The 22753-nt window shown below is 43.9% G+C and overlaps 1 protein-coding gene across 2 annotated transcripts in view; it reads right to left on the reverse strand.

Moving 5' to 3' along the window:
• LOC145335786 (ephrin type-B receptor 2) overlaps window positions 1-22753 on the reverse strand; it is a 606760-nt gene that overhangs the window by 70326 nt on the left and 513681 nt on the right. For both annotated transcript variants that reach the window (XM_080181518.1, XM_080181517.1), the window contains 2 exons: window positions 17979-18101; window positions 6442-6689 (listed from right to left, as the gene is read on the reverse strand). In XM_080181518.1, coding sequence (XP_080037644.1) covers window positions 6442-6689; window positions 17979-18101 — 371 coding nt within the window. The remainder of the gene's footprint in view (window positions 1-6441; window positions 6690-17978; window positions 18102-22753) is intronic.

Raw genomic sequence — 22753 nt, forward strand, 5'->3', positions numbered from 1 at the left:
TTATTCAAAATGGGAGGGAGGTAGTGTAATAACTCAGGAGTCAGCTGTAAAGGATTGGTGCTTTACTATACAAAGTAAAAGTAAAACCACAAGCCCTTGGTGAACAGAAACACAAACAGGTTCCCATCTGGACGATACAATAATGAACCTGCACAGGGGCCTGCTGAATAAAAGATACAAATTCCACATGTTAAGGTAATTACTAATCACCACTGGGACTCGTAATTTATGAGACCTACTGGGAGGCCAATCAGGGATTCTCCATGTAGGTCCTGGGGTTTATTACGTCCTCCCCTCGCAGTCTAAGGACCCCCCTTGCTCTCAAGGCATCGAGGTCATCTTTGTCTTTTGGCCTGTGACCTGCTCCCCATATTCCACATTGTCAGATGGGATATATTGTGTCAGCGAACATCTCTTTCTGGATGACTGTCGAATTATCCTTGCAGGTGATTCTTTTTCAACAATGACCACTGTCTGGGATCTTGCTGCTACTGTATCCATTTCAGAGGTGGAGTCTTCATAAGCTGTCTTTGAGAGTCCCATTATTTTTGTCGTCCAGCAGTGTAGTTAGGGTCCCAGATGGTATGTTTGCTTTCTTAGTTGTTTCTGTCGACAGCTCTCAATGGTGTAGGTTGTCTACATATTTCCTTAGGATCTCATCCCCAACCTTGTCCCCTGTTGTATAGGACGTTGGCCCTGTTCTTGGAAGGTTCGTTCCTGGTGTCCACGGTGTGAAGTCTCCGAAGTTTCACATTTGGACAGTGTCCCCTTAGTGAAGAAACTCTATCAGCTTTTTGTCCATCATGGCTGCTTTTCCTCAACACTTCCACTTAAGTTTGGTAAGATAAAGCTGAGCCTGGTCTGTCGATGCCTGCCCATCAGTAATCCTGTGGTGATAATCCTGTCATTATGTGGTGCCATCCTATAATTAAAAAGGAATCATACCTATTCTGTGTCTATAGGACCTCTCTGTTTCTTCATTCCATTTATGAAAACTTGGACTGTTCTCTCCGCTAATCTGTTTGATGATGGATGGTATGGAGCTGTGTGGACAGGTCTTACTCCATTTACTGGGCAGGCTGTCAGGGCTCCCCATGGGATAATGCCATCTTCTATGCTTAATTCTAGGTATTTTGCCACATACAGCTTTAAGACTTGCATCAAACATTCTTGCATTCCTCCATTTAATATCACTTGGCTTAATTTTGCCAAACTGGGATTGTTCCGAGTCCAAGTCTTAACTTGTTCAGCTGAGATTGGTGAGGTATCCATAAAATTGAATGCCATTACAACTTTGTCCATTTTCAGTGGTTTGGGTAAGTTTGTGGGCAAAGATAGCTGACTTGGGGCATTTGAATTGATGATCTGTATCCTTGGTTTATGTTCCAAGGTGTACTCATAGACGCTTAACAATAGCACCCATTGCTGTATTTGAACTGACGCTATGGGGGGAGTTGATTTATACTCAGAAAAAGGTCCAATTAAGGTTTGTAATCTGTTATAATGGTAAAGTGTCAACCACAAATGTATTGGTGAAATTTCTTCACTCTGAAGACCATTGCCAAACTCTCTGCTTCGATCTCTGCGTACCTTCTTTTCACATTGGCCAACCTCTGTGAAGCATACGCAATCATACGCTCCATCCTGGTGCTCCATCTGTATGACGGTGCCACACCATTCCATAGGGAGAGGCATCCAATGTTATGAGCAAATGGGCAGTGGTCTTTATGGTTGAAGTGGGTCAACGCATTATCTGACTGTAATTGATGTTTCACCCTCACAAAACATCCTCTTGTGGTTCTTTCCAAGCCCCCTTCTGATGCTTTTTTACAGAAACATCGAATCATAGAATCTCCACAATGCAGAAGCCCATCCAGTCTGCACCAACCATGATTGCACCCAGCCCCTATCTCAGTAGCCTTATGTATTTATCCTGCTAATACCCCTGACACCAAGGGGCAATTTAGCATGGCCAATCAACCTAATCCCCACATCTTTAGACTGTGGGAGGAAACCGGAGCACCCGGAGGAAACCCCTCAGACCCGGGGAGAACGTGCAAACTCCACACAGACAGTGACCCAAACTGGGAATCGAACCCAGGTCCCTGGCACTGTGAGGCAGCAGTGCTAAACACTGTGCCACCGTGCCACCAACAAAGCATAGTTAGCGGTGCCAGAAAGGTTGCCAAGTAATAGTTTGTGAGGTTGAGAAACAATTTTAATTTTATTGTGTTCCTTTTTGTTGCAGCTTCTTTCCTGAACTGGGTGTAGGCCAGTTGATGCTATAACTGAGGTATGTTAGTTCAGTAGCCTGAAAAATGCACTTTTCCCTTTTCAGTCTGACTCCGGCTTCCAAGAACTGTCACAAGACCCCCTCTAAATTTTCATGGTGTTTCTTGACGGTGGCCCTTGTGATTAGAACATTGTCAAAGTAAACTATCACTCTGGTATCCTCTGCCTTGTGCTTTCCATTACTTTTTGGAAAATGCGCAAGCTGATGATATCCCAAATTGTAGGCGAATATATTCATATTTAGCCTTGTGGATGTTTTCTGTCATTAACTGTCTTGATGACTCGCCTGGGTCTAACTGGCCGTAGAATGACTCATATTCAGCTTTGTGAATATCTGTCTTCTGGACAATTTTGCGTCAAGGTTCTCTATTCACTGTATCGTACATTTGTCCAAATGAGGTGCTCTGTTCACTCTCATTTTATAGACAACAGGGAGGCAATTGTGTTGCTTGGCTTTAGTACTGGAACTACAGGTGCAGTCCACTTGGAGAAATGCAGTGGTTGAATAATGCACAGTTCTTCTAATCGTTTCAGCTCAGTCTCTGCTCACAGAGTGGATGGAACTGGCCTTGTGTTGAAAAATCTCAGGTGGACATCTGGGCCTACGTAAATATTTGCCTTGACCCGTTTTATCTTTTCCTGTTTGGAAAATTTCAGGGTACTTCCTGATTACCTTGTATATGTTACCAGTACCCATCTTGAAAATTTGCCGTCAATCAAAATGGATTTTTTTGTAACCAGTCCCTTCCCAAAAGTCTATAGATCCTGGCTGTTATACCAGTATAATGGGAGCCAGACTGTCTGTTGCCCATATGTGATTGGGGTTACAGTGGTTGCAATCTTGCCTTCTTGTCTCTCAATTTGTGTGATGAGATACCCAATTGTAATCTTCTAAATTCTAGCACCCCTCCAATGGGTACCACTTGTCTGTGTCCACCTCCATGTTCAATGGGATTCCATTCACTTGAAACTGGATCTGTGTTGGGGCTGCCTCTGGTGCGGTGATACAATTTAATTATGCTAGTTCCTCCTCTCCAGCCTGACCTATCTAATACATTCTGTTTTGGGGTGGCTTCACCCTTCGATCTGGGCATTGCATGCTATGTTTCGGTAACCTTGTTTGGGGTGGGCTCCCTGGCTGCATGCACAGTGTTGGTGTGCTAGTCAATCCTTAAACTGTGGGACTCCCCCTTGTCTGGTGCTGGGATTTCCTGGATCTCCTGTCTATTCGTTTTTCCTCACCAACAACTGGGGATTGGGAATTTGTTCAACTGGAGACCTGGGTCTGCAGTAGGAGGCTTGCCCAAGGTCTTGAAGTCTGTGGAAAACCGTTTGTTACAGCTTGCAAATTTGAAAAAGACCCATGTTATGCTTAGTCTTTGATCCCTGTTAGTGATTCAATCTTTTACCCATGCCAATATGTCATCCTCTATACGATGAATTTTTATTTTTTCTAATAGTCTTTGACGTGGCACTTTGTCAAATGCCTTCCATAAATGTCCAGCTTTCATCCCCTTTTTCCATCAAAAAACTCCCAATAAGTTGGTTAAATATAATTTCACTTTCACGAAAGTGAAAGCCGAGGGCCTTGCAGCCCTTGTGCTTTCTTTGAGTTGCTAAGTCACTTATGCTGCACTCTCAGCACTTCAAGTAATGCTGCGACATACTTGTAACGCTCCATCGGTTTTCTTCATTGTGTCAGGAATTCTGTCTCTGGTTCCCCCGCAAATCTAGTTGTTGTATTGAACCTGTACTGTTCCAAGATAATGGATGGTTTTGGATCATAATGATTTCCACTAACTCATCAAAGGTCTTGCAATCTGGTCCTGCCGCATATGCCGGACTTTTAATAATACTCAAAGTTGCAGCATCACATGGTCACTAGGATGGCCTTTTGCTAGTTAGTGCCTTCTATTCTGTTTGCCTGGAAGAAGTACTTCACTCTCTCAGCATATTGCGGTCAGTCCTCAACACTTGTGTTATATGGCTCAATTTCCCGAAAAACAGCGTTTTAAATCTTCACATTGCAGGCTTACCAGAATCCACTGAGCAGGGTTATTGAAACATTCTTTGTACATCGTTGCCAGTATAATAACTCAGGAGTCAGCTGTAAAGGAACAGTGCTTTATTCCACAAAGTAAAAGTAAAACCACAAGCCTATGGTGAACACAAACAGATTCCTGCCGGGACGATACAATAATGGACCCACTCAGGGGCCTGCTTTATAAAGGGCTTAGAATATGAGTTCCACCTGTTAAGGTAATTACCTATCACCTCAGGAACTCATATTCTATGAATGCCATAGGGAGATCAATCAAGGATTTCCCAAGTAAGTCCTGGGGGTTATCATAGACAGAAAGCAGAAAATTACAGGCCAGCTTAACATCTGTTGTAGGGAAAATGTTAGAAGTCATTGTTAAAGATGTTATAGCAGGACACTTGGATAAGTTCAAGCTAATATGGCAGAGTCAACATAGTTTTGTGAAAGTGAAATTATATTTAACCAACTTGTTGGGAGTTTTTTGATGGAAAAAGGGGATGAAAGCTGGATATTTATGGAAGGCATTTGACAATGTGCCACATCAAAGGTTATTAGAAAAAATAAAAGTTCATCGTATAGAGGATGACATATTGGCATGGGTAAAAGTTTGAATAGCTAACAGGGATCAAAGACTAAGCATAACATGGGTCTTTTCAAATTTGCAAGCTGTAACAAGCGGTTTGCCACAGACTTCAAAATCGTAGAATCCCGATAGTACAGAAGGAGGCCATCTGGCATTTCAACTGTTTACAATTTATATAAATGAAGTGATTGTAACGAGGGTCGTCATATTTGTTGATGACACAAAGATAAGTAGAAATGTAAGTTGTGAAGGGAACACAAGCAAGTTACAAAAAGATGTCGAGAGGTCAAGTGGGTAAATGGCGTATAATGTGGGAAAATGTGAAATTGTTCATTTTAGCAGGAAGAATTTAAAAAATCTAAATGGTGAGAGATTGCAGAGCTCTGAGATATGGAGGGATCTGGGTGTCTTAATGCATGAATCATAAAAGCCTAGGAGGCAGCACAGCAGCTAATAGAACATTGTGAGGGGAACTGAATACAAAAACAGGGAGTTTATACTTCAGTTGTACAGGGCATTGGTGCAACCACACCTGGAGTACTATGCACAATACTGGATTTATTCATCGAATCATTGAATCCCTACAGCATAGAAGGAGGCTATCTGGCTCATTGAGCCTGCACCGATAACAATTCCACCTATGCCCCTATCCCTGTAACGCCGTGTGTATAGCCTGCTGGTCCCCCGACACTAATGGACAATTTAGCATGGCCAATCCACCTACCTGGCACATCTTTGGACTGTGGGAGAAAACTGCAGCACCTGGAGAAACCCACACAGACATGGGGAGCACATGCAGACTGCACACAGAAAGTCACCTGAGTCCAGAATTGAACCTGGGTCTCTGTGAGGCAGCATTGCTAATCACTGCCCCCGGGCTCCACCCTAAGGAAAGATTTAAATGTATTTGCTGCAGTTCAGAGAAGGTTTACCAGGCCAATACCTGGAATGGGTGGGTGGTCTTATGAGAAAGAGTAAGGCAGGATACCTCATTTCTGCCGGAGTTTAGAAGAGTAAGAGGCACCTTGATTGAAACCATTAAGATCCTGAGGGGTACTGACAAGGTGAATGTTGAAAGAATGTTTCCTCTTGTGGGAGAATCTTGAACTCGGGGTAACTGTTCAAAAATAAGAAGGTGCCCATTTAAAACAGAGATGAGATTAAATTTTTTCTCTCAGAGGGTGGTCAGTCTTTGAAACTCTCTTCCTGTAAAGGCAGTAGAAGCAGATTTTGAATATTTTTAAGACAGAAATGGAGAGATTCTTGGTAAACAAGAGAATGATAGGTAATCAGGGTAGGCAGGATGCAGATTTGAGGATATTATCAAATCGAGACTGGAGAGACTGAATGGCATCTTCTTGCACCTCATTTGTATGCTTGTTTGTATTTTTATGTGGCCAATTCTGTTCTATTCATAGACAGTGCCTGAACTAATAAATTTGCAAACTATTTTCAATTTTTGTTTCAATAAACATAAACTTAGGCATGATTTCCTGAAATAAAACACAACTTCTGTATATCTTACCCGGAGGAAGGAGTCCAGTGAACCATTCTCCATAAACTCTGTGATTATCATTACTGGACTGCTTTTGGTGACCACTCCTTCAAGGTGGATAACATTTGGATGGTCAAACTGTCCCATGATGCTTGCTTCACTCAGGAAGTCCCGTCTCTGCTTCTCTGTATAACCAGATTTTAAGGTCTTGATAGCCACAAAAATCTCCCTTTTTCCAGGTAACTTGAGGTGCCCACTGCACACCTCTCCAAATTCACCTGGCAAGGAAGTCAAAATGATTAACCTCACAACTGCTTCCTGTTCAGAGTCTGCTTCCCTATAATACACATGGAAAGGAGATAATTCTGAACCTTCAGACTTTAGAAACAATGAAAATAAACCTCATTATTGGCATCTCTCAAATTAGTTTCACATCAGTTATTTGCCTGACAACATTAAACATTCTTGATGCATTAATCTACTCATCCATTCATTTCTATCTCTGCATTGTAGTTAAACTGTTATAATGTGTTGCTGTATATTCTTAGACCCATATCAGTGTTTCAGCTCCCTATTAGTCCAGTTTATTTAAATCAATTACAGTTTCCTTTCTACATTTAACTATATTCCCCTTCAATTATTAGTTTTAACTATTCCTTATGGTATAACGTTCTACATTCCAACCATTCTCTGTGCAAAGGTATTTTTCTGAAATTCCTGCACCCATTGCATATTCACAATGTCTGGTCTCACCTGAAAGTGGAAACATGTTCTCTTTATCCAGTATCGACCAGTGCAACAGAGAAGCAGGTTACATTGAATTTGAAGAGCAATTTAGTGAGGTCAATTGCTCTGATCATTCTCCACATTCACAGAATTCCTACAGTGCAGAAGGAAGCCATTCAGCCCATCGAGTATGCACCGACTCTCTGACAGAGCATCCCACCCAGACCTTATCCCCATAGAGTTATAGAAATTTACAGCATGGAAACAGGCCCTTCAGCCCAACTTGTCCATGCTGCTCTTTTTTTTAACCACCAAGATCATCCCAATTGCCTGTGTTTGGTCCATATTCCTTTGTACCCAACTTACTCATGTAACTGTCTACCGATCATGATGCCCCAACTAAATTGAAAAAAAAAGTCTTTTGCTCTTCCTTGATCATCACTTCATTCATCACTTCCCTATTCATGTACTCATCCAGATGCCTCTTAAATGTTGCTAATGTGCCTGCATCCACTGCCTCCTCTGGCAGCGCGTTCCAGGCATCCATCAGTATGAAAAACTTTCCCTGCATACCTCCTTTACACTTTCACCTTCTCACCTTGAACCTGTGCCCCATTGTAATTGACACTGAAACCTTGCAAATAAACCTCAGACTAACCACCCTGTCTTGCCTCTCATTATTTTGTAGACCTTTGCACTCTTTCTAGTTTAATCCCATAATACCTGTGCATTTAACATGGCTGAGCCACCTAACCTGCACATCTTTGGACTGTGGGAAGAAACTGGAGCATCAGGAGGAAACCCACACAGATACGGGGAAGATGTGCAAACTGTACAGTCACCCAAAGCCGGCATCAACCTATGGTTTCCCCTCAGCTTCTGTCTTTCCAGTGAAAACAATCCTAGTTTATTCAACCTCTCCTCATAACAAACCCAGGTCCCTGGCACTGTGAGACAGCGGTGCTAGCCGCTGTGCCACTCATGGTGTTGTAAATTTTGCTCCTTTGCATACTCAATCCCTTTTGAAGGTTCTGGTGAAATCTGAGCACCACATTATCAGGCAGTGCATTTTAAATCCAAATACTGCTTGGGAAAGTGTGTGGAACGGTTTTTTTTGGGGGGTGAAGATTGGAGATTTATTTTTGAATTCGTGCTTGAGTATGAACGATGATTCAGCCATTTTGGCCATATATATATATATACATATATATGTAAATATAAATGATTTGGGGGAAAATGTAACCGAATGTATTAGTAAGTTTGTGAATGACACAAAGGTTGATGGATTTGCAGATAGCAATGAGGACCATCAGACGATATAGATCAGTTGGATAATTGGATGGACAGATGGCAGATGGAGTTTAATCTGGACAGATGTGAGGTAATGCATTTTGGAGGGTCTAATACAGCTAGGAAATATACAGTAAATGGCAGAACGCTTAGGAGTATTGATAGCAAAGGGATCTGGGTGTAGAGGTAGACAGGTTACTGGAAGTGGCAACGCAGGTGGAGAAGGTAGTCAGGAGGGCATACGGCATGCTTGCCTTCATCAGCCGGAGCACTGAGTTTAAAAATTGACAAGTAATGTTACAGCTTTGTAGAAACTTAGTGAGGCCGCATTTGGAATATAGTGTTCAATTCTGGTCGACACACCACCAGAAGGATGTGGAGGCTTTGGAGAGGGTACAGAAAAGATTTACCAGGATGTTGCCTGGTATGGAGGGCATTAGCTATGAGAAGAGGTTGGAGAAACTTGATTTGTTCTCACTGGAACGACGGAGGTTGAGGGGAGACCCGATAGAAGTCTACAAGATTACGAGAGGCACGGACAGAGTGGATAGTCAGAAGCTTTCTCCCAGGGTGGAAGAGTCAATTACTAGGGACCATAGGTTTAAGGTGCAAAGGGGCAAGTTTTAAAAGAGACGTATGAGGCAGATTTTTACACAAAATGGTGGATGCCTGGAACTCGTTGCTGGGGCAGATAGTGGAAGCGGATATGATGGTGACTTTTAAGGGGCGTCTTGACAAGTACATAATGAAATGTGAATAGAGGGATATGGCCTCTGGAAGCATCGGGGTTTTAGTTAAGTCAGGCAGCATGGTCGGTGCAGACTTGGAGAGCTGAAGGGCCTGTTCCTGTGGTGTAATTTTCTTTGTTCTTTGTTCAAACACTCTCAAAACCAGGCAACACCCAGGTGAACCTTCTTTGCACTCTTTCCAAAACTTCTAAGTCCTTTTGGCAGAGTGGTGACCAGAACTGCATGCAATACTCTAAATGCTACCCAACCAAGGTTTTATAGAGCTGCAGCATAATTTTTCCAACTCTTGTACTCAATGCCCTGACCAATGAAGGCAAGCATGACATATACCTTCTTAATTGCCTTGGCCTCCTGTGTTGCTACTTTTAGGAACCAGGTCCCTCTGTGTGTTAACGTTTCTAAGGGTTCTGCCATTTTACAGGATAATTACAGTATAATTCACACCTCAATGGGTGTGCGGCACAGTAGCACATGGTTAGCACTGCTGCTTCACAGCTCCAGGGTCCTGGGTTTGATTCCTGGCTTGGATCGCTGTCTGTGTGGAGTTTGCACATTCTCCTCGTGTCTGTGTGGGTTTCCTCCGGGTACTCCGGTTTCCTCCCACAGTCCTAAGATGTGCGGGTTAGGTTGATTGGCCGTGCTAAGAAATTGCCCCTTAGTGTCCAGGGATGCGTAGGTTAGCGGGATTAGTGGGTATAATATGTAGGGATATGGGGGTAGGGCCTGGGTGGGATTGTGGTCAGTGCAGACTCGATGGGCCGAAGGGCCTTTTTCTGCACTGTAGGGTTCTATGATTCTTAAATTTGCTCCTCCACACAGATCAGCTCGATGGTCAATATCTTTTCCCAAAGATGGGGAGTTTAAAACTAGAGGGCATAGGTTTAAGGTGAGAGGGGAGAGATACAAAAGTGTCCAAAAGGGCAATTTTTTCACACAGAGGGTGGTGAGTGTCTGGAACGAGCTGCCAGAGGTAGTAGTAGAGGTGGATACAATTTTCTCTTTTAAAAAGCATTTAGACTGTTACATGGGTATGATGGGTATAGAGGGATATGGGCCAAATGTGGGCAATTGGGATTAGTTTAGGAGTTTGAAAAAAAAGGTGGCACAGACAAGTTGGGCCAAAGGGCCTGTTTCCATACTGTAAACCTCTATGACTCCAAAATGCTTCACCTCGCATTTGTCTGGGTTAAACTCCATCTGCCGTTTCAGTGTCCAAGTCTCCAATCAATCCTGTTAAATCCTCTGACAATCCCCAGCACTAACTTGGGACTGGAACTCACATCTTTGACTCATTTATTTGGATTACTCGTCCAGTAATTTTTTTTGAAGAGGTCACTCGGCTTATTGAATTTGCACCGAATATTTGACAAAGTATCTTACTCAGGCCCTCTTCTCCAATCCTACCTCTGAAACCCCATACATTTCCCTTAGTTAATCCATCTTACTTGTATATCTTTGGATTGTGGGAGGAAACCAGTGCACTTGGAGGAACCCTGCACAGACAAGGGGGGAATGTGCAAACTCCACACAATCACCCAAGGCCAGAATGAAGCGAGGTCCCTGGAACTGTGAGGCAGCAGTGCTAACCACTGTGTCGTGCCATAGAACTAATATGGAACTGAATAACATGAGGCATCAAATTCTGTGAACCTCTCCACTCTGACCAGCTCAGCTGTCCAACACTGGCAGTCTCACAGTGATCACAATCACTGATACTAGTCCAGCAGTTGAGTCAGAGGTCACCCCAGATATCTGGCAAAGGATTCACATAGAGAACATTGCCGATGGGGGGATGTTTCCATGTAGAGAAACCTGTGGTGGGAGAAGAGATGGGAGGGTGGGGGGGTGGGGGGTTGGTTAAATCTTCGTAATAATGGAATAAGGCCTGAAGGTGGCACTAATTGCTACCTGCTGGATGTTATGTGCCCCTCCCCCACTCCAAACCCACCCACAATGGAAGTAAACAAACCAACACATAATCATTATCCATCATTCCCAATTTTTGGGACAGATTAGGGACAGTTTCCATTTCCTTCCACCCTGCGTAGACTAGTTCTATCTGAATGACCCATTCTGTTTCCACAGCTGCATTGTAATTACAAACGTTAACAAAGTGTTGGAGAGCATTTACAGTAACAAAACAGGTCAGTCCAATGGATCCCTGCCAGTGAGGCTTCATTCTACACTGCACTGTGGCTTCATTCTACACTCACCATTCAATCCATCCACATATTCATTTATTTCCTTTTCCCTCATTAAATTTCTCAAAAGCTTTTATACCATTCAACTCAACTCCTGGAAGTCACGTTGAGCCCTGACTTCCACATTTGGACATTAATGTCCAAGAGAATGCCACACAGAAGGAGGGCTGAATGCCAGAGTCCATCTTTTGCGTGGATTCTCCTGCAGATCTGAAGGGGTCTGTGGGCCAGGTGAAGCTGAGAAATGGTGATGCGAGGAGGTGAATCCTCAGGATGCAGAACTCAAAGCCCCGAGGAGAGGAAGTGGAGATGGAGAAGAAGCAGCAGTTCCTTCATATGAAAACAGCAATGAAAGGAGCAAGAGCTACAGTGAAAGTAGCCAAAACCTGTCAGTGTCTGGAGAACTGCTGAGGGGAGTTATGACAGGTATATAGTTGATAGAGAAAGAAGGATCATCTGGACAACACAGAACACCTCCTCCTGGGTAAGAAGCACCGAGGTAAGAAAGAACATAGAACATAAAAAAACTACAGCACAAACAGGCCCTTCAGCCCACAAGCTGCATCGATCATATCGCTACCTAGGCTTACCTATAACCCTCAATCCTATTAAATCCCATGTACTTATCCAGAAGTCCCTTAAAAGACCCTATCGAATTTGCCTCCACCACAACCGACAGCAGCCGATTCCACTCACTCACCACCCTCTGAGTGAAAAACTTACCCCTGACATCTCCTCTGTACCTGCTCCCCAGCACCTTAAACCTGTGTCCTCTTGTGGCAGCCATTTCAGCCCTGGGAAAAAACTTCTGAGAATCCACCCGATCAATACTTCTCAACATCTTATACACCTCTATCAGGTCACCTCTTATCCTTTGTCTCTCAACCTATCCTCATAAGGTATGCTCCCCAATCCAGGCAACATCCTTGTAAATCTCCTCTGCACCCTTTCTATGGCTTCCACATCCTTCCTGTAATGAGGTAACCAGAACTGTGCACAGTACTCCAAGTGGGGTCTGACCAGGGTCTTATAAAGCTGCAGCATTACCTCCCGACTCCTAAACTCAATCCCTCTACTGATGAAGGCCAGTACACCATACGCCTTCTTGACCACATCCTCCACCTGCAAGGCTGATTTAAGAGTCCTATGGACCCGGACACCTAGATCCTTCTGATCCTCTGCACTGCTAAGAATCTTACCCTTGAAATTGTACTCCTTCATCCATTTGACCTGCCAAAATGGACCACTACACATTTATCTGCGTTGAAGTCCATCTGCCACTTCTCTGCCCAGTCTTGCATCCTATCTATGCCTCGCTGCAACTTCTGACATCCCTCCAAGCTATCCACAACACCACCAACCTTCGTGTCATCGGCAAACTTACCAACCCATCCCTCCAGTTCCTCATCCAGGTCATTTATAAAAATCACAAACAGCAAGGGTCCCAGAACAGATCCCTGGGGCACTCCACTGGTGACCGACCTCCATGCAGAAAAAGACCCATCCACAACCACTCTCTGCCTTCTGCGGGCAAGATGTGGGTATGCCGGCGTTGGACTGGCGTAAACACAGTAGAAAGTCTGACAACACCAGGTTTTAGTCCAACCGATTTATTTGATAATATACTCGCAAGCTTTCGGGTTAGCCCCTTCGTCAGGTGGCCGGAACTCTCCATTCACCTGACGAAGGGGCTAACCCGAAAGCTTGCGAGTATATTATCAAATAAATAGGTTGGACTAAAACCTGGTGTTGTCAGACTTTTTAACTGTGTTCTGCGGGCAAGCCAGTTCTGGATCCACAAGGCAACGACCCCTTGGATCCCATGCCCTCTCACTTTCTCAAGTAGTCTTGCATGGGGGACCTTTTTGAACGCCTTGCTGAAGTCCATATAAACCACATCTACTGCTCTTCCTTCATCAATGTGTTTAGTCACACTTTCAAAGAACTCAACCAGGCTCGTAAGGAACGACTTGCCTTTGACAAAGCTGTGCTGACTACTTTTGAGCATATTAAACTTCTCTAAATGTTCATAAATTCTGTCCCTCAGGATCTTCTCCATCAACTTACCAACCACTGAGGTTAGACTCACCGGTTGGTAATTTCCCAGGCTATCCCTGTTCCCTTTCTTGAAAATAGGAACCACATCCGCAATCCTCTAATCCTCCGGAACCTTTCTCATCTCCATTGATGATGCAAAGATCATCGCCAGAGGCTCTGCAATCTCTTCCCTCACCTCCCACAGTAACCTGGGGTACATCCCATCTGGTCCAGGTGATTTATCTCTCTTGATGCTATTCAAAAGTTCCAACACATTCTCTTTCTTAATGTCCACATGCTCAATCTTTTCAGTCAACTGCAAGCCTGCAGTACAACCACCCAGATCTTTTTCCACTGTGAATACCGAGGTAAAGTATTCATTAAGCACCTCCGCTATTTCTACTGGTTCTGTACAAACTTTTCCACCGTCACATTTTATAGGTCCTATTCCTTCACATCTCATCCTTTTACTCTTCACAAATTTCCAGAACGCCTTAGGGTTCTCCTTAATCTTACCTGCCAAGGCCTTCTCATGACCTCTTCTGTCTCTCCTAATTTCCTTCTTGAGTTCCTTCCTGCCAGCCATATACTCCTCGAGATCCCTAACATCACCTAGCTCTCTGAACCTTTTGTACGCTTTTCTTTTCTTTTTCACTAGGTTCATTACAACTTTCGTGCACCACAGTTCCCGTAACCTGTCAAAACCTTCCTGTCTCATCAGAATGTTGTCGTGCAGAACTCCAGACAAAGGTTCATTGAAAATCTGCCACCTTACTTCGGTACTTTTCCCCGAGAAAACCTCCTTCCAATTTACTCGTCTAATTTCCTGCCTGATGGCTTCATATTTCCCCTTATGCCAGATAAATAAGGTTGACCAAAACTGTACACAATATTCTAAATTTGGCCTCACCAATGCCTTATATATCCTTACCATAACACTCCAACTTTTATACTCGATACTCTGATTTATAAAGGCCGATGTCCCAAAAGCACTCTTTACGACCCTATCCATGTGTGATGTCACTTTTAGGGAATTCTGTACCTGTATTCCCAGATCCCTCTGTTCAACTGCACTCTTCAGAGTCCTACCATTTAGCCTGTACCTTCTACTTTGGTTTGTCCTTCCAAAGTGCAATACCTCACACTTGTCTGTGTTAAATTCCATTTGCCATTTTTCAGCCCATTTTCCCAGTTGGTCCAAGTCCCTCTGCAAGCTTTGAAAACCTTCCTCACTGTACCTCTTTTGCCTCCCTCCCTGTCCCTCCTGAAACATCTGAAACTCGGCACCTGAAGTATCCAGTCCTGTCCCTGAGACATCCAAGTCTCTGTAATGGCCACCACATCACATTTCCAAGCAGCAATCCACGCCCTAAGCTCATCCACTTTATTCACAACACTCCTGGCGTTAAAATAGACACATCTCAAACCTCAGTCTGAGTGCTCCCCTTCTCCATCACCCGTCTATCCTCCCTCTTACACTGTCTACAATCCTTCTCTATTTGCAAGCTAACCTCCTTGCTCTCAGTCACCTCATCTTGATTCCCTCCCCACAACCTCTCTAGTTTAAAATCTCCCCAGTAGCCCTAGCCAACCTTCCCAGCAGGATATTGGTCCCCCGGGATTCAAGTGCCACCTATCTTTATTGTACAGGTCACACCTGCCCCTAATGAGGTCCCAATGATCCAGGAACCTGAATCCCTGCCCCCTGCTCCAATCCCTCAGCCACACATTCATCCTCCACCTCATTCCATTCCTGCTCTCACTCTCCCGTGGCACAGGCAGCAATCCCGAGGTTACTACCTTTGAGTTCCTCCTTCTCAACTGTCCACCTAACTCCCTATAATTCCTTTTCATGACCCCTTCCCTTTTCCTGCCTATGTCAGCAGTACCAATATGCACCATGACCTCTGGCTCCTCTCCCTCCCCTTTCAGGGTTTGTGGGATGTGACTAGAGACATCCGAGATCCCGGCACCAGGGAGGCAAACCACCATCCGAGATTCCTGTCTGCTTCCATAAAATTGCCTGTCTGATCCCCTCACTGTAGAGTCCCCGATTAATACTACCCTCCTCCTCCTTTCCTTAGCCCTCTGGGCTACTGGGTCGGACTCTGCTCCAGAGACACGGCCACTGCTGGTTCCCCCAGGTGGGCTGTCCCCCCCCAGCAGTACTCAGACAGGAGTACTTACTGTGAAGGGGCGCATCCACTGGGGTGCTCTCTATCACCCGAGCTTTCCCCTTCCTGACCATGGTGGGGAGGTCCTATGAGGAGAGACTGAGGGATTTAGGGTTGTTTTCGTTGGAAAGAAGGCGGCTAAGAGGGGATCTTATTGAAACATATAAGATGATTAGAGGTTTAGATAGGGTGGATAGTGATAGCCTTTTTCCTCGGATGGAGAAAGCTAGCACGAGGGGGCATGGCTTTAAATTAAGGGGGGGTAGCTACAGGACGGATGTCAGGGGTAGGTTCTTTACCCAGAGGGTGGTGAGGGATTGGAATGCCCTGCCAGCTGCAGTTGTAAATGCGTCTAGTTTGGGGGCGTTTAAGAGATCTCTGGATAGGTTTATGGACGAAAAGGGATTGGTATAGGCTAGTGGGCCATTGTTTTTGTAACTGGTCGGCGCAACATCGTGGGCCGAAGGGCCTGTTCTGCGCTGTAATGTTCTATGTTCTATGTTCTATTACACACTTGTCTGCCTCCCATGGCCCTGGTGTGACCACCTGCTGGTAGCTCCTGTCAATCACCTCCTCATTCTCTCTAACCAGATGAAAGTCCTCGAGCTGAAGCTCTAGTTCTCTAACACAGTCCCTTGGGAGCTACAGTTTGACGCACCCGGCACAGATATGGACATCGGGAGGCCAGGAGCCTCCAGGATCTCCCACATCTGACACTGGGAACAACAGACTGGCCTCAAACTCATAATTCCCCTTTTTTTCAAGGAACACAAAAAAAAGTAGTTAAGAAGGAGAATTGAACCACGTGATGAGTTTCTGATGACATAGCTGGCTGGATGACAGAGAATTCTCTGGAAGCAAGTGGACAATTGTGAATAAAAGACATGTGGGTTCTTTGTTTGGCAGCAATAAATCAAAGAAAACAATTATCGCAAGAAGAATTGTACCCTAAAGGATACTTCAGAGACAAGAAGATAGATTCTACATCGAGGATATTTCTTGGTCAAGGTTTTCCTAAACTCAATAGTATCTATTTTCAGTTAAATATTTAAAGTTGATGTTCAGTTAAAGTGCAGTTTAAGAGTTAAAGCTCAGTTGAGAGTTGGTGTATTGCAACTGTTTATGTTTGAGTTGGTACTAGAAGTGATAAATAAAGAAATAATTGCATTACTGTCCTTGCATGTCTCATTAAACAGGAATGCTTGGAAGGTATTTAAATTAAAGCTGTATAACACAGGGAGAACGTACAAACTCCACAAAAACAGTGACCCAAGCCGGGAATAGGACCCAGGTCCCTGGCGCTGTGAGGCAGCATTGCCAACCATTGTGCCACTGTGCCACCCGCTGGTTTATTTGCAATCATGAGCTTTCATCAGGTGAGTGGAGGTAGGTTCATAAATACGACATACATAAACACAGACACATTTACAAGATAATTACAGATTGGGATGTGAAGGATGGTTGGAATGCGAGATTTTACAGGTAAACAAGTCTTTACAGGTACAGACAATGTGAGTGGAGAGAGGCTTAATTACAGGTTAAAGAGATGTGAATTGTCTCAAGTTGTGCTGGCATGAGACAAATCTCACCTCTTTAACCTGTGATTATCCCTCTCTCTACGCATACTGTTCATACCTGTAAAGACTTGATTACCTGTAAAGACTCGCATTCCAACCATTCTTCACATTCCAATCTGTAATTATCTTGCAATTGTGTCTGCGTATATAGTATGTGCAAGTGTTTGTGAACCTATCTCCACTCACCTAATAAAGGAGCAGTGCTCTGAAATCTCATGCTTCAAAATAAACCTGTTGGATTTTAGCCTATGTTGTGAGACTTTTTACTCTGTACACCCTATGTATCTTCCCATGTATCTGTTCTCTGGCTATCTTTGCCCTTGTCACACTGGGTCACCATAATGCTCCTACTCCATTCACAATGACCAATGTTTTTGGATTTGGGGCGTGGTGTTACAGCCAGGTGCCCTTCCCTATTTATCCAGACTGGGGACCAGCACCATTACACATTGGCTTGTCTGTACCGATGGCTGGCTTCCTCTGTGGTCAACAGACTTGAAGTGGAGCATAACCTGGAGCATTCTGATTTACTTTTCTCAATTTATTTCAGACCTGATTTACTTTTTGAAGTTCTGCAGTTACTTATAAGCTATTGAATCTGCATTATTTTGAATTTCCGATAAAAGGTCATTAACCTGAAACATTTGTTCGTCTCTCTATAGACACTCACCTGTTGACCATTTTCAGCATTTTATGTTTGACTTCCCATCAATGTTGAGTTGCATTTACATCTCACAATAGCAGGTTAGACTAACCAGACAAAATACAGGAAATGGTATGACTGTTTGAATAACTGTATGAACAGATAGATACCTGCACCAATGACCTGTTCAATCTTCACAGTGGATATGTCAATCTCTTTGGCAAATTCTCGCACAGCCTCATTGGGATCTTCATAAGTGAATGGATCAATATAGATCTTCATTCCAGGTGTCACTGCAATGAGAAAACTAACCTGTCAGAATGTTCAAGTGAGATATTACAGCTGCTGGGAGCTCTGTTGTAATTGAAGGTTTACATTGCTAAAATACATTTAATATTAGAACAATTGCAAATCTAATGAATAAATCTTCAGAGCAAAAATATCAACTTAAATTGGATGTCATCCAGTCACATTTAAATTCTAGAATGGCCAATGTGTGTTATAATGCCTGCAGTCGCATGACAATGATTTCAAAATCTGAATGGGAGTTGGAGGACAAAGAAATAGGAGCAGGAGGAGGCCCTTCGAGCCTGCTCCACCATTCACTGTGATCATGACTGGTCATCCAACTCAATAGCCTGATCTCACCCATCTTCCCCGCCTACCCCCTCCACCCCCATAGATCCCCTTCTCCCCATAAGATATATTCAACTGCCTTTTGAAAACATTCAATGTTTTGGCCCAACTACTTTCTGTGGTAGCGAATTCCACAGGCTGACCACTATCCAGGTGAAGAAATTTCTTCTCATCTCTGTCTTAAATGGCCTACCCCATGTCCTCAGACTGTGACACCTGGTTCTGGACCCCCCCACCATTAGAAATATCCATCTTGCTTCTCTCATGTCTAGTCCTGTTAAAATTTTATAGTTTTCTCTGAGATTCCCCCTCATTCTTCTGAATTCCAGCAAATATAATTCCTATGCACTCACTCTCTCCTCATACTATACCTCTCATGGAGAGTTATATATGACCAAAAATAGTCAGCATGGCTTTGTCAAAGGCAGATCGTGCCTTATGAGCCTGGTTGAGTTTTTTGAAGATGTGACTAAATACATTGACGAAGGAAGAGCAGTAGATGTGGTTTATATGGGCTTCAGCAAGGCATTCGATAAGGTCCCTCATGTGAGGCTTATTGAGAAAGTGAGGGGGCATGGGATTCAAAGGGACATTGCTTTGTGGACCCAGACTGGCTTGCCCACAGAAGGCAGAGAGTGGTTATAGATGGGTCATATTTTGCATGGAGGTCGGTCACCAGTGGAGTGCCCCAGGGATCTGTTCTGGGATCCTTACTCTTTGTGATTTTTATAAATGACCTGGATGAGGGAGTGGAGGGATGGGTTGGTAAGTTTGCCGATGACACAGATGTTGGTGGTGCTGTGGATAGTTTGGAGGATCTCAGAAGTTGCAGTGAGACATAGATAGGATGCAAAACTGGGCAGAGAAGTGGCAGATGGAGTTCAACTCGGATAAATGTGTAGTGGTCCATTTTGGCAAGTCAAATGAGATGAAGGAATATCATATTAAGGGTGAGACTCTTAGCAGTGTGGAAGATCAGAAGGATCTTGGGGTCCGAGTTCATAGGATGCTCAAAGCAGCTGCGCAGGTTGAAGCTGTGGTTAAGAAGGCGTATGGTGTACTGGCCTTCATCAATCGAGGAATTGAGTTTAAGAGTCGGGAGATAATGTTGTGGCTGTATCGGACCCTGGTCAAACCCCACTTGGAGTACTGTGCTCAGTTCTGGTTGCCTCCTAACAGGAAGCCATTGAAAGGGTGCAGAGGAGATTTACAAGGATGTTGCCTGGATTGGGTGGCATGCCTTATGAGGATAGGTTGAAAGAGCTTGGTCTTTTCTCCTTGGAGAGAGAAAGGATGAGAGTTGACCTGATAGGTGAATAAAATGTTGAGAGGTATTGATCGGGTGGATTCTCAGAGGCTTTTTCCCAGGGCTGAAATGGCTGCCACAAGAGGACACAGGTTTAAGGTGCTGGAGAGCAGGTACTGAGGAGATGTCAGGGGTAAGTTTTTCACTCAGAGGGTGGTGGGTGAGTGGAATCGGCTGCTGGTGGTGGTGGAGGCAAATTCGATAGGGTCTTTTAAGAGACTTTTGGATGAGTGCATGGGACTTAGTAAGATATATAAGGTTATATAGTAAGGTTATAGTTAGGGATATGTTCGGCGCAACTTGTGGACTGAAGGGCCTGTTCTATGTTCATACGTTAGTCCCACTATGCCAAGAATCAGTTTGGTAAACCTTCTCTGCACTCCCTCTAGAGTAAGAGCATCCTTGTTCAGATAGAGACCAAAGCTACACACAATATTCCAGGTGTGGTCTTGTAAGGCCCTCTATAAATGCAGCAAGACATACCTGCGCCGGTCCCAAATCTTCTTGTTACAAAGGCCAACATACCATTTGGCTTTTTTATTGCCTGCTGCAACAGCTTCCTTACCTTAGGTGACTGGTGTACAAGAACACCCAGGTCTCATTACACATTCCCCTCTCCTAATTTATGGCCATTCAGATAATAATCTGCCTTTTTGTTACCAAAGTGGGTAACTTCATATTTATCCATGTTATACAGCATCTGCCAATCATTTGCCCACTGACTCAACTTGTCCAAATCACACTGATGGATCTCTGACTTCTTCTCACAGCTCATCCTCCCATCCAACTTTGTGTTATATGCTTGTTGAAAACATTAGGGATCTTGGGGCTTCTTAAATAGACATTCAATCCAAAAAGCAGGGAAGTTATACTGCACCCTGTGATATCCTCGTGCTTTGAGGAAACGCCTGCACTTTCTTTTTGTACGCTATATCTTTTAAGGCCAGGATGAACTGGGGAGTATTTTGAAAGAGGTTTCCTAATTATATTATCATTAGGTTTGAATAAATGCCCATGTGACCTAAGGTTGCCATGGGAATGGACAGCAAAGAAACAAAGGCTACTGGCAATGGGGTCAATCTGTCTGTGTTTGTCTGTCTGTACACAGACCATTGAAAGGGGAATAAACCTCTGCTTGAAATATCCTTCACCAGTTAATTGTGTCTAAATTGGATTGATTTTAATTGGTTTGTTACAGTTGACAGTTTCAAAAGTGAAATCTTGCTCTTTCCCTTGATGTTTTAGAGATTTTTTGATTTTAAAAGTTATTGGTCTTTTCAGAGATTAAAACAATCTTTATAAAACTCTGGTCATGCCACAAGTAGATTATTGTGCCCAGTTTGGTCACTGGAAAGATGTGAGAATCTTTAAAAAGGACGAGAGGAAATTTCCCAGAATGTTTCCACGGATAAGGTATTTTAGCTGCGAGGTTAGATTGGAAAATCTGGGGTTGTCCTCCTTCAAGGAAAGGAGATTGAGGGGAAATTGGGTGGGTGTGCACAAAATTATGATAAGCTTAGATATAGTCCACAAAGAACATCTATTTCCATTAGCGAATGATACAAGGATGAGGGGACAAGGGATGCATCTTGCACAGATTGAAGATTTTGGGCAATGGTTGCAGGGAGAATGTGAGAAAGAACTTTTTACACAGTGAGGGGCGATGACTTGAGGGTGTTAGATCAAACTTTCAATGACATTTGGAGACAAATGATCCTGAACTTGGCATTGTTGATAAGTGCCGCATGAACGTGGACGACACACTTCCTCACTTTGCTGATGGTTAAGATCAGACGGATGCAGCAGTAATTACAGGCATGGAATCAGAGAGGTTTACAGCATGGAAACAAGCCCTTCAGCCCAACTTGTCCATGCCACCCTTTTTTTAAACCCCTACATTATTTATTTATTTATTATTAATTTTTTAAAATCCCATTTGCCCACATTTGGCCTATACCCATCTTATGTAATTGTCCAATTGCTTTTTAAAAGACAAAACTGTATCTGTCTCTACTATTACTGCCTCTGGCAGCTTGTTCCAGACACTCACCACGCTCTGTGTGGGAAAACTGCTCCTCTGGACACTTCTGTATTTCTCTCCTGTCACCTTAAACTTGTGCCCTCTAGAAACTACAGGCAGTGGACCAGTTCACTTATCTCGGCAGCACCCTCTCCCAAGCAGTGACTATTTATACAGAAGTTAACTGCAGAATAGCAAAGGCAAGTTCTGCTTTCGGTAGACTGCGCTCCACTGTATGGGAATGTCAAGGAATCAGCCCAGCAACAAAACTGAAGGTCTACAGCACCGCGGTACTCACTACCCTCCTGTGTGCCTGTGAAACGTGGACTGTGTATCGAAGGCATGCAAGACAGCTCAATCATTTCCACGTGACTTGTCTTTGCAGAATATTACGCATCCGCTGGCAAGACAAAGTACCAGACACTGAAGTTCTCTCCAGAGCAAGTCTACCATCAGTCCACACACTGCTGATGAGAGCGCAGACCCAGTGGGCAGGTCATGTCATCCGTATGTCAGACGAGCGCAAACCCAAGCAGTTCCTTTTTGGGGAACTCTCTGCTGAAAGACACTCACATGGAGGGCAGAAGAAGCATTACAAAGACACACTCAAAGCCTCCCTGAAGTCGCTTGACCCCCTGAAGTCATTGTTCTTTGTATGGAATGCTCTGCCAAGTAAGGTGGTGGAGGCAAACACGCTAGAGTCATTTAAGAGTAACTTAGACAGGCACATGAGTGGGTTGGAGATGGGTGGATATAGGAGATTGTTTTAAATAAGGTTCATTAGCATTGGGGCGTCCCTGGTAATGGAAATGGATATGGTATGATAATAATTTTTTTTTCTCTTTCATTCACAGGTTTTAAGTCGGTCCACCTCGTGTCCAACGAGGGGCATACACACGATGGGTCGTACTGGGGCTGCTCTTGGTTGTTCGAGATTGGCCTAGTGCTTCATGTCATTAGTGTGTGCCTAAACTGGACCAGGT

The sequence above is a fragment of the Carcharhinus amblyrhynchos genome, unplaced genomic scaffold, assembly GCF_965287045.1.
Source record: "Carcharhinus amblyrhynchos unplaced genomic scaffold, sCarAmb.v2.hapA scaffold_41, whole genome shotgun sequence".
Classification (NCBI taxonomy): Eukaryota; Metazoa; Chordata; class Chondrichthyes; order Carcharhiniformes; family Carcharhinidae; genus Carcharhinus; species Carcharhinus amblyrhynchos.